The sequence below is a fragment of the Pelobates fuscus genome, chromosome 6, assembly GCF_036172605.1.
Source record: "Pelobates fuscus isolate aPelFus1 chromosome 6, aPelFus1.pri, whole genome shotgun sequence".
Lineage (NCBI taxonomy): Eukaryota > Metazoa > Chordata > Amphibia > Anura > Pelobatidae > Pelobates > Pelobates fuscus.
In genome coordinates, this window is record NC_086322.1 from 89,236,829 (window position 1) to 89,250,365 (window position 13,537).

At 38.1% G+C, this 13,537-nt stretch overlaps 1 protein-coding gene across 1 annotated transcript in view; it reads right to left on the reverse strand.

Moving 5' to 3' along the window:
- Positions 1-612: 612 nt before the first annotated feature.
- The window catches only part of LOC134566087 (uncharacterized), an 88,381-nt gene continuing 75,456 nt past the window's right edge, over positions 613-13,537 (reverse strand). The window contains exons 14-15 of the mRNA XM_063425797.1: positions 8,257-8,349; positions 613-687 (exon numbers count right to left, since the gene is read on the reverse strand). Coding sequence (XP_063281867.1) covers positions 646-687; positions 8,257-8,349 — 135 coding nt within the window. The 3' untranslated portion in view covers positions 613-645. The remainder of the gene's footprint in view (positions 688-8,256; positions 8,350-13,537) is intronic.

Here is a 13,537-nt window from a genome sequence, read left to right on the forward strand (position 1 = left end):
TTTGCATGGCAACCTGAAACCAAACTTGTTGGTAGGTGTCACACTAATGGCCACACGGCATTGGTAGTGAAGAGATGAAAGCAAAGTACAGCCTGATGGATAAAATATAGTCATGGTGGATAGAGTAACACAGCAGATGTTTGCGGATTATATCCCCAGTGAAATGTGAAACAATTTGTACAAAACATAGTCCGTATCTTCCCCAGTGTGAGGTGCACCTCACTTGGGTTGCATGGACCTATTATTTTCCCAAGAAAGGCTTTATAAACTGAACATAGAGCACACAGTCCTCAGAGACAAGTTTCAGCGACTGGGTCTGAAGAGCTCCATAGTCCCCTGATAGTAGTGAGGAAGCTGACCTGGAGGAGGTACTCAGTCAGAGTACAGGAACTTTGTCACAGATCTCAAAGCATCTTTTTCTGTAAAGGCTGATAATAGCCAAGATTCCACCCAGAGATTCTGTCCCCAATATAAAAACAGGTCTCATTTGAACTAACAAAATTACTAGTCAATACGTTTTTTTTTTACAAAGTTTTAGAAATTATGAAATTTTATGTTTTTTATATGTTAACATTTATTTTTATTGTAAGTATGATAAAAACATATATAGTACACACAAAAACATCTTTGTGATCTTCAAGATTCCTAAAAATGTAATGGGTTGGATTTTTTCAAATAATCTTGAACCTGAGAAAAAAAGAAAAGATTTTAATTTAAGCAAGCAGCAATATTTTATTACATAAAATAAATATGGAAGCATTGTATATGGGTATGATAGGTCAGTTGGGATTTTCTATGCACCCTAACTGTAGAGATTTCACCACAAGCTTTATTAGTATAGAATCGTATTATCCTCTTCCCTCCAAAATCCATTTGCAGTTGATGGAATCTATGTAGGTTTGGAAGGCTATCATGGACTGGGTTCAGTTAAAAATCATTGGTCATTGAAGTCAATTTAAGCCTCTTAAGGACCAATTCTTATACCCTATATGTATACATAGCACAGCATTACAGGGACACCCCAGACCCCTAAAGCACTTTAGACTGCTGAAAAGCTTTATAAGTGAAGACTGCTTCCTATTTCCAATTTCAAAAAGGTGCAGATTTCAATATAAATTGACACTTTTATAAACTAATCTGGTTACACCAGCAGATAGCTGGTTTTCTAAGTTCCTGGTTTGTTTAGCTCAGTGGAGCTAAACTCAAGTGGCAGGTAAATGCCAAAGCACTTGCAAAGACATCTTATTGAGCCTTCAAAATATTTTCACATATTAATCATAAAATTGGCCAATGTGTCAAGTATTATGTTTGTGTTTTTTGTGTTGACTCTTGCAATCACGTGATAATCAACACAGAGGGCCAGTGACTCAATGCTCCGGGGGTGCATGACACTGGAAAGATGTGAGTATATTCAATTTAATAATGTGCTCTGTCTCAAATATTGAGAGCTACAACATTTGTTGCAAATATCGGCATTTTCATTTTTATAGTGAGACAGTTTTAGCAACATTTGGCTCCTTCCTTCGTTGTGGGACTTGGTGTGCTAGATGTATTAGGATGTTGTGAAAACTCTACACTTCTTAGTGGGATTCAGGACTTTTCGTGGTATATATATAGTTTTAGATCTGTAGCCTTTTCTGTTGGTGTTGCTTTCTGTCTGTTAGACTGTCATATTCTTCCATTTTTTTGCAGAGAGAAGTAAATGAGTAATCCAGGCACATTATGAGCAATGCTAGGTTACATAAGGTAACGGTATACAGCACTCACAAAGTTTCCTCCAACATTTTGACACTAAATATGTCTTTGTCAAACTTAATTAAATGGGTTATTTCCAGCATAAAGTGCCCTTTTAGGTAAAAGAATGAGTATGAACCAGCATTATTCCAATATTTTTCATATCAGATCATTCCATTCTAATCCATTTTTTCTCCTGTCTGCACATCAGCTTTGAACACACTCTGATTTCACTCAGTTTTGATTAATAGTGAGCCAACGCCAACACGTGTAAGATTAGATTCCAACCCATGTCTACTGTATTGCCAAATTTTCAAACCGACCAAGAATAGACCTGGGTTTCATAGCTGAGAAACCAAAAATGATGACTACAGGGCACCCATCCTCCATACATTGCTTGGTGTTTGAGAAAGCTTTTGATCATTCAATATGTAACCACATTTTAACCCCTTAAGGACCAAACTTCTGGAATAAAAGGGAATCATGACATGTCAGACATGTCATGTGCCCTTAAGGGGTTAAAGAAAAAAAAAGCCAGGGTCAATTACATATCAAAGACTCATAGAAAACATTTTTTTTTTGTTTTCTGGATATTCTACACATGATGACATTGTGTTTTTCTTTTAATTTGGAGATTTTATATTTGTTTAAGCACTAAAGAAGAGTGTAGGGTGTTGCAAATATATACTAAACAAAATTAAAAAATGCAACACTTTTGTTTTTGCCTCAATTTTTCATGAGCTGAACTCAAACAGCTAAGACTTTTTCTATGTACACAACAGGCCTATTTCTCTAAATTATTGTTCACAAATCTGTCTAAATCTGTGTTACTGAGCACTTCTCCTTTGCCGAGATAATCCATCCACCTCACAGGTGTGGCATATCAAGATGCTGATTAGACAGCATGATTATTGCACAGGTGTGCCTTAGGCTGGCCACAATCAAAGGCCACTCTAAAATGTGAAGGTTCATGATAAACTGGTTTAAAAAGTGTCAAAATGTTTTAGTTAAATAACCTGGGAAAAAAATAGAAAGAAATGGGATCTGTGTGAAAATGGGTGTAAAAGGGAATAAACACCACCTCCACACTGATCCCATGCACCAGGAGGGCACTCCAGCAATGCCCAAGGGCTTAACCCTAGATACTAGCAACAGAAGCAAAAATTAACAAACTGAATATAATGCTGACTGGAGATAAAGACGTAGACACCAAAGCATCCTGTGGTATGGAACAATGTAACCAGAGGGAGTCCACTAAATATCTTAAGTAACAGAAAGTATCAACACAGAAATAGACTGACTCAAAATAATAATAAATACCAAACTAGCCTTATAAGGCTACTCTTATGCCTAAGTAAGTGAGGAGGTAAAGTTACTAAACACCTAGGTCTGCAATATACATATAGGCTTTATTAGTCCTGTCCCTTTAATGCATATGGTGTTCGTAAATCTCCCCTTAGTACCTAAGCACCAGAAAAAGTGCCAAAGGGAGAAAGGTCACTGTCTAAAAGATTGGCAGCCCTAATAATCAAAAGTAGACAGACGGATAAAGTAAAGTGAAATAAAGAAAGCCTCTCTCATTGTGAGACTTACTAGATAGGCATAGAAGAAAAAAATGTAAGTCATAAATTATAACAAACGCCCATGCCTTAGCAAGTGAGGAGACGAAGTGCTAAACACCTAAATCTGCAATATACATATAGGCTTAATTAGTCCTGGCCTTTTATTGCATAGGGTGTTAGTAGGTCTACCCTTAATTCCTGAGCACCGGTAAAAATGCTAAAAGGGAGAAAGGTTAATGTCTAAAGCAGGGGTTCCCAACACAGTCCTCAAGTACCCCCTAACAGTGCAGGATTTAAGGATTACTCAATTGTGTCTAACTCTAAGGTGTTTTTGGGGGAAAAACAAAAAACACTTTAGACACATAATTTATGTATGTGTGTCTGTCAGTGGGTGCCTATTCACTTTTGGCATTTCCCACCTTTTATATTAGCATTTATTAAAGGTTATGTTTTATTTTTTTTATTTGCATGTTTTGTTTAGTCGTATATTGACGGAATTAGGTATCTTTCCACTTACACCTATATCACTATTTATATATCTTTTTCATTATTATATATTTTATTGATACTCAGTAACGCTCCTATTCTTTTCTTTTTGTGCTATTTATTCTACAGGGGTTATCCCCCATTTAGGAGGTTCTCTCAGTATCAGCTCCCCAACATCTCATCTTATTTCTGCTCTGTTTCTTTTCGCTACATTTTACAAACCTGGACTCATTAGTGAATCTCTTTTGAGTTCGTTTTCCTTAGTTGCACTTGTTGACATTATTAAATGCAAAACTGAGAAAAAAAAATGTTTTTTACATATAGTATATTAAAAGAAAAAAAAAAGCCCTATTTCTTCTTTAAAAAATTGTATATAAATTATTAAGTGTAGCTACATTATCTATTTTGCTCATGGTTAGTATCACAGAGTACCTAAGGCACAGAAAGTCAGTGTGCTTGTACAATTTAATTAATGCCTTCAAATACATTTACATAAGCACAACACATACTGGCACATCAAATGATACCTTCTTTTATGAACCAGTGTTGTGGATTTTATTTGGAGACAGTTTGTTCCCAGCAGACATAAAAAGAGAGTTTTAAACATTTGAGGAGAGCATTAACCACAGGACAAACAATTAATTGGGTAAAACTTGCCATCTCTCCTGAGGGCTCATTTGAGCATTGTTTTATACATGTAATTGCAGTTTATATGACATTAATCCAGCTGTCCCTGAACACTGGGCCATTTGTTTGTATCGCAGGGTCTGGTTCTCTTTGTTCCTAATTTATTGTGTTTTTAACTCTCTGGTTTGGTATGTGTTCCTATTTCTCAACTTGGACTCAACTTTACAGATATGAAAGCAAAAGTAAGATATGTCTTTCTTTTAAAAGATCTTAAAATGTTTATGGTCTGCTGTAATGATATTTCTTTTGTCTGTTTTTTTTTTTTTTATTTAGTTTTTTTGTGTGTTTACTTAGAAGCTTAGTGAGATATTCTGACCGCAGGCATTTCAAAATATCAGCAAAAGCACCTGTTGAAAAAATAGCAAAATGTGCTAATTTTCCTAACGCTCTGTTCTTTGCTAAATTTAGCAATTTATTTGTAATTTCAGCATAAATCAATGTTTAGTATATGAATTCTGTAAATTAAGCCGTTTCCTTGCTAATCATGGCAGCATCACTTATGGGTAGCTCCGCCTTAGCCTGATGCTGCCATTGCTATCATACTTGTAGTTTAACCATAAACTGTAATTTTCTTTTCCTGGCTATTATTTATGGCAGCATCAGATACCCTCCCTTAATATTGTTTCTTCTTTTAGATTTTTAATAGACAGTGGTATGGAAGGAGGAGAGACTTTTTATGCCTACAGTTTCGTTAATCGTTTAACAGTTTTTGTGCTTTCTTAGAATTGTGCATCGTGAGAAAGTTGAGCTAAGCCAACAAGACCTCTAACACGCTAACTCTAACCATCTAACACTTAATTAATGGTTCGACTTGTCCAAATATCATCCAGACAAATGAAAAAGAGAGAGAAAATAGGCTAATCATTGCCCTTCAAAATATAAACATTTTATAAATATATGTTGCATTTTCCCACCATTTGGTTCACATATCAAGTATATATATATATATGTATGTAAAGGCGGAGCCTGGAGTTGTGGAGGGGCCAGTGCTGATATAAATACTCACCCTCGGCCCTATACTCCTCCTAGGCTTTTGTTCCGTTTTGAGTCCCACCCACCACTCCACCTTTTTTAAAATTATTATTATTTCACTTAATCTACCTTCCTTGGTGGGCCCACTTTATTTACAGGTCTACCAATACGTTGGTTTCGGCACACCTCAGCCTAATTAGTCATACTCCTACTGGTATGAGAAGGTAAATTATACTTACAACTGTTATTGTCCTGACCACAAATATATATATATCTCAAGCATAGAAAAGTGGCTGCACTCACAGTCTTCCAAGTAAAGTAGATCTAAATTTTATATGCAGAGTAGGATCAATGTTTCAATCCGCATTCAAGACTTTCATCAGAATAGCCCAAAAGTCCTGAACACGGACTGAAGCGTTGATCCTACTCTTCATATAAAATAATGGTTTTTTTTTACTTGAAAGACTGTGAGGGCAGCCACTTTTCTATAGTTGCTATTTATCCACCCTGGACTGGTACCTGTAAAATTACTCAAATTTAAGCCATTAAGTGTGCGAGGATTTTTGCAAGGACTAACATTCACATTTAGTGTCTGTTCCCTAGCCCTCAATCATCTTTTTCCACTGTCAATTATATATATTTTAACAACCATTCGGCCCGTCTTGTCTGCCCAATTTTCTAAATACTTTCATTAGTCCCTGGCCTTATCTTATAGCTATGATAGCCTTATGCCTATCCCACACATGCTTAAACTCCTTTACTGTGTTAACCTCTACCACTTCAGCTGGAAGGCTATTCCATGGATCCACTACCCTTTAAGTAAAGTAATACTTCCTGATATTATTTTTAAACCTTTGCCCCTCTAATGTAAGACTATGTCCTCTTGATGTGGTAGTTTTTCTTATTTTAAATATAGTATCCTCCTTTACTGTGTTGATTCCGTTTATCAACACAGTAAAGCTTGTCTTTCCTCCAAGCTATACATGTTAAGTTCCTTTAACCTTTCCTTGTAAGTTTTATCCTGCAATCCATCAACCAGTTTAGTAGCCCTTCTCTGAACTCTCTCTAAAGTATCAATATCCTTCTGGAGATACGGTCTCCAGTACTGAGTACAATATTCCAAGTGAGGTCTCACCAGTGTTCTGTACAATGGCATGAGCACGTCCCTCTTTCTACTGCTAACACCTCTCCCTTTACAACCAAGCATTCTGCTATCATTTCCTGCTGCTTGATTACATTGTCTGCCTACCTTTAAGTCATCAGAAATAATCACCCATAAATCCCTTTCCACAGATGTTGAGGTTAGGACGCTATCAAATATTCTGTACTCTGCCCTTGTGTTTTTACGTCCAAGATGCATTATCTTGCACTTATCCACATTAAATGTCAGTTGCCACAACTCTGACCATTTTTCTAGTTTACCTAAATTATTTGCCATTCGGTTTATCCCTCCTGAAACATCAACCCTGTTACATATCTTAGTATCATCAGCAAAAAGATATACCTTACCATCAAGGCCTTCTGCAATATCACTAATTAAAACATTAAAGAGAATGGGTCCAAGTACAGATCCCTGAGATAATCCCACTGGTAATAAGACCATGCTTCGAATATACTCCATTGACTACAACCCTCTGTTGCCTGTCACTCAGCCACTGCCTTACCCATTCAACAATATTGGAATCCAAACTTAAAGATTGCAGTTTATTGATAAGCTTTCTATGTGCAACAGTGTCAAAAGCCTTACTGAAATCTAGGTAAGCAATGTCTGCTGCACCACCCTGATCTATTATTTTAGTTACCATATAAAAAAAAAAATCAATAAGATTAGTTTGGCATGATCTCCCTGAAGTAAACCCATGTTGTCTCTGATCTTGAAATCCATGGGATTTTAAATGTTCAACAATCCTATCCTTTAACATGGTTTCCATTACTTTTCCCACTACTGAAGTAAGGCTTACTGGCCTATAGTTGCCCGATTCCTCCCTACTACCTTTCTTGTGAATGGGCACAACATTCGCTAACTTCCAATCTTTTGGGCCTACTCCTGTTAACAATGATTGGTCAAATAAATCTGTTAATGGTTTTGCTAGTAAACCACTAAGCTCCTTTTAATAACTTTGGGTGTATTCCATTCGGTCCCATTGACTTATTTGTCTTTATTTTTGACAGTTGAAATAGAACCTCTTCCTCTGTAAACTCACATGTAACAAATGATTCATTTGTAATTTTTTTCACTGCTAGTAACTATATCTGAAATATTCCACCTCCAATCTATCTGCCTGAGTAATTCCATCATCTGCAATGCTACCACCTAACTTATAAAACATTGATGTGAATGGAATTTACCATGGTGCTTGTGTTGCACTAACACTGTAAGTTTATGGGCTTTTTTTAAAATATCTTTAATGACGTTTTTTTTTACTCTTGATACAATTGCAAGTTGAAAACCTCCAAAAAAAGTTGCTGTATTCGTTAGCACCAATTTACCTAATGTCTCCTGGACAATTACACTTGAAAAAATATTATTTATTCTGATGGATCTGTACAGAACTAATGAGTGGTACAGTAAACTAAAAAATTAAATAACTAGTGACCAACAACAATCTGTTTTAAGGTGGCCAAGCCCTGCTCACTCTCACATATATCATATATAAAATATAAGTAAGTAAAGACAACTACAAAAGGGAAGAGTTAGTCCCTTCGCACTAATTCATGATCTGAAGGTGGACGTTTGTTTAGAGTTTTATTTGCACCTGTATTAGAATACAATAAAACTATGTCTGTATTATTGCCTTTCAGTGAATTGTCCTACCTCTGCAGAATCAAATTGTGACTCAAACTGAGCATTTATAGACAGTCTCTTCATAACGTCTGTTAATTGTTGCTTAGTCATCTCCAATGTAACCTGAAAAATAAACAAACTGTGTTACAAAAAACATTTCTCCAGGATAATAATAATACTTTTATTGTGAATAGCCTAGGACAACCCAGGGACATGTAGTCAAGGAAGCCAACATTTCGAGACATTCCTGCTTATGCACAGATGTATGAAGAGTGTAGTAAGCCTGCAGTAGTTCGTATCACCAAATACAGTGTACATCTAAAATACATCTCTCGTCTGCAGCACTACCATAAACACAATAAATAAGAATATGGTTGGGGATTATTATGTAAAAATTAAACAAACATGATTTCCCTGTAAACCCTAGTAATGGGGGGGATCAGAGGAAGAAGGGGTTCAATGAAGTGGTGCTTCTCATGAATAAGGTCTCCTAGCTTTCTGTAGAAATCTGGATTTAAATTCCCTCAGTTCATACGTGGGCATTGAGGCATTAATAACAGTGTGAATCACACATGTTCCTGCTCCTTTCTAACAACACCTTTGTTCTAAAATATAAAGGAAACTACCTTTATATAAATCAAATACAATTAGCCAATTCTCCCTTCCCCATCACGAATTGGACCAGGCATCGGTGCCCACCTGTCACCACTCCTTTACATTTTAGCGCTAGTGGTGACAGGAGGGCACCAATGCCTGATCCCATTCGTGATGGAGAAGGGAGAACTGGCTAATTGTATTTGCTTGATATGATCCCCAGGAACCCGGATATACATGGCATCTAATTTGGTATAAAACAGTACAAACTCAATTACTCAATTTACTCAAAAACTCAATTTATTTTTTACACTTACAAATGTCACCAAAACCCAAGTGATGGGAGTACACCTAGAGGTAGATCATTTGTTACTTTTAAAAGCTAATTATTCCTTGGACTGGAAAACTGATTTTTTAACATTTTTAGACACCTCACTTTTGCACCAAATTGTAACAATTGAATTACTTCAAAACAAGTAAATAAGTAATATCACTGCTATCAAACTGGAAGGGGAATTATTTTGATCAAGTTGACCATTCTCCCTAAACTGCAAAACCTTTTACGCCCTCTCCTACTTAGAAAGATCAGCAGGTTTGTCTGGCATGGGAGATGCCCAAGTGTAACCATGTCAGTCTTACCTACGCCAATGTAGATGGGGGCATGAGCCTCTCAAACATTCAACAGCAGCGACACTGAGTAACATAGTAGCTGCTCACTCTAGTTTAGAGAAACCACAATGGGTCTACATTGAGGAACACTGGACTGTTCTAGATTGGCCGAGATGATTTGGCTTACTAAATAAAAAAAAACTTTATTTCAACTAGCCTACCCACAACAACCATCACCATCCAGATGTGTGATAACTACAGACATCTCCTGTGCCAACAAGTCTCCTTAGAATCTCCAGTCCATACATCAGACTCTTCATCAAATATTTCAATTACAGAATATGGAGAAGAACAGGTATTTATGTTTTACACCAATTTTGTAGGGATATCAAACTATTTAATGAACTTAGCAATGCATATAATGTTTCACCGATAGCTAGTTTCTCTTATGATCAGCTGCAGAGTTGGATATCGAATCTTAACCTAAAAAAAACTATTGTAAGCAAGCAACAGCTATCTGACTTCGAAAAAATGTGCAGTGGAACGACTCCACCCAAGAAATCTATTTCATTAACATATAAAACCCTCCAAAAACTATTTTTACTAACTAATATGCATTGTCTAAAAGCTTGGGAGACAAAACTAAATCACACATTAGCTGAATGAGAATGTGAAAGAGAAATCAGAGCTCGTTGAATGTAGCACACATGGAACTTCTGAGGAAAACCCTCTACAGGTGGTATATGGTCCCTGTAAGGTTGTCTAAAGTATACTCTTCTTGGCCTCATACATGTTGGGGTTGTGGGACAGGACGAAGGACTATGCTACATATATGGTGGCAGTGTCCAAATCTTTCTCAGTATTAGCACAAGTACACTTTTTAACTAGATCTTGTATTGGTATAGAGGTTCCTAACAACCTTGAAAGATTCCTATTATTAATTCTTCCACAACGTTGCACAAAAATGGAACGACACCTTATTTTCCACATTATCATAGTGGCCTTAACATTGTTAGCCCATAGATGGGTCACTACATCTAAACCTTTATAACTAGACCTAATTCAATTAATAACTCTAATGAGCAACATGGAAAAAGCAGGTAGTGTGTCCATGACCCAACTTCTGTAATCCCTGACCTTGGCTTGTCTCTGTTTATACTTGTCTGTTCCCAGTCTCAGTTCTAGGACACCCTTTGGGGTATATCTGCTTGAAAACTATAACTTCATTGTTATAAGAAATACAGGGCTCGAGTCCTGCAGGAACGCGTGGGAACGGCGTTCCTGCACTTTTTTCACAGCAGGAACGCCGTTCCCCCTGCAGGCACTCAGGGGGCGGCAAAAAATGCCGCCCCCAAATGCCCTCTGTTCCCCCTGTCATGGGGGGGCCACCTGATTGCCCCCCCCTCCTCACCCCAGGCGGGCGGCTCTCTCCCTGTCACACGCGGCGAGGGAGCTGTGTCCTCTCTGCTCCCTCTCGCCGCGTGGGTTGTCTGCTGATGCCGGGAGCCGGAATATGACGTCATATTCCGGCTCCCTGCATCAGAAAACGGCGCGCGGCGAGAGGGAGCAGAGTGGACACAGCTCCCTCGCCGCGTGTGACAGGGAGAGAGCCGCCCACCGGGGGGGAGGAGGGGGGCAATCAGGTGGCACCCCCATGCCAGCCCCACTGGACCCCAGGGACCCATCCATGCCAGCTTTATGGAAAGGTAGGGAGGCTGGGTGGGTGGGCAATGTTTATTTGAATAATTTGAATATATGTATGTCTGTTAGTGTATGTGTATGTATGTCTGTGTGTATGTCTGTTAGTGTATGTGTATGTATGTCTGTGTGTATGTATGTTAGTGTATGTGTATGTATGTCTGTGTGTATGTCTGTTAGTGTATGTGTATGTATGCCTGTGTGTATGTCTGTTAGTGTATGTATGTCTGTGTGTATGTCTGTTAGTGTATGTGTATGTATGCCTGTGTGTATGTCTGTTAGTGTATGTATGTCTGTGTGTATGTCTGTTAGTGTATGTGTATGTATGTCTGTGTGTATGTCTGTTAGTGTATGTGTATGTATGTCTGTGTGTATGTCTGTTAGTGTATGTGTATGTATCTGTGTGTATGTCTGTTAGTGTATGTCTGTGTGTATGTCTGTTAGTGTATATGTATGTATGTGTATGTATGTCTGTGTGTATGTTTGTTAGTGTATGTATGTCTGTGTGTATGTCTGTTAGTGTATGTGTATGTATGTCTGTTAGTGTATGTGTATGTGTGTGTGTATGTCTGTTAGTGTATGTGTATGTCTGTTAGTGTATGTGTATGCCTGTTAGTGTATGTGTATGTCTGTTAGTCTATGTATGTGTGTGTATGTCTGTTAGTGTATGTGTATGTCTGTTAGTGTATGTGTGTGTCTGTTAGTGTATGTCTGTTAGTCTATGTATGTGTGTATGTCTGTTAGTGTATGTCTGTTAGTGTATGTGTATGTATGTGTGTGTGTATGTCTGTTAGTGTGTGTGTATGTGTGTGTGCATGTCTGTTAGTGTATGTGTGTATGTCTGTTAGTGTATGTGTATGTATGTGTGTGTGTGTATGTCTGTTAGTCTATGTGTGTGTATGTTAGTTCATGTCTGTTGGTGTATGTATGTGTGTGTTTGTGTCAGTGTGTGTGTGTGTGTGTGTGTATGAGTGTATTTACGTCTGTTATCATATGTACGTGTGTGTGAGTGTATGTGCTTCTGTTAGTGTATGCATGTTTGCGTGTATGTGCTTCTGTTAGTGTATGCATGTGTGTGTGCGTATGAGTGTATGTGCTTCTGTTAGTGTATGCATGTTTGCGTGTATGTGCTTCTGTTAGTGTATGCATGTGTGTGTGCGTATGAGTGTATGTGCTTCTGTTAGTGTATGCACATGTTTGCCTGTATGTGCTTCTGTTAGTGTATGTTTGTAAGTGTCTGTCAAATCAGTGAGAGTCTGTTTGTCATTTAGTGTGTGTGTGTGACTATTAGTGTGTGTCTGTCAGTGTGTTTGTGTGTGTCTCTCTGTCAATGAATGAGTGTGTGTCAGTGAATGTGTGTGTGTGTGTCAAATCAGTGACGTCTGTGTGTTTGTCACGTAGTGTGTGTGTTACTGTCAGTGTGTATCTGCCAGTGTGGGTGTCTGTCAGAGAGTGTGCTTAGAGGGACACTATAGGCACCCAGACAATTTCAGCTCATTGAAGTGGTCTGGGTGCAGTGTCCCAGTCCCCTTAAACCTGCAAGTTTAATTATTGCGGTTTCTCAGAAACTGCAATAATTACCTTGAGGGGTAACTCCACCTCTAGTGGCTGTCTATCAGACTCTAGAGGGACTTTCGGGTGGTTAGGTGACCAAAAGTCGCCTAACTGATGCTGGACGTCCTCACCCCTGTGCATGAGGACATCCAGCATCTGCTAATTACCCATAGGATTTTAACCCCATCAGTGTCGAATGAGGGAGGGGGGCCACTACAGGGAATTATAGTGCCAGGAAAACAGCTTTGTTTTCCTGGCACTATAGTATTTCTTTAAAAGGAGCAGGAAAAGGTGGAGTCTAAAGAGGAAGGGGTGGGTTCTTAATCAGGAAGCGGTGCGCCCTTGACAGGAAGGGGTGGTAAATTTAGATTAGGGGGTGCTCCGGTATAGTCATGCCTAGGGCAGCACAAAATTAAAATACACCACTGTGTGAGTGTCTGAGTATGTGTGTGCGTCTGTGAGTGTCTGAGTGCATGTGTGTGTCTGTGAGTGTATGTGTGTGCACGCGTTTATATATGCATACGAGTGGGTTTTTTTTTGGTGGGGGAGAGTTCCCACACTTTTTTCCCCAGGACTTGACCCCTGAAGAAATATATATATTTTTTAATGTAACCATTGTTGTGTCCTTTGTCCATCTTCTGACAACTATAATAAATCAAACCGTGTGTGATAAATGTCTGGGTATACACACATTCAATATTCACAAGTTAGGTATTTAATTATGGTTTTCTCCAAACTAAATTAATTATTGGAAAAAGTCAAATGCATGAAATGTATCAATTTGTTGTCAAATCCTGACATTTCGTTTACAATGGCAACACAGAAATGTTAATTTCTATGCAGCGATGAACTGCAT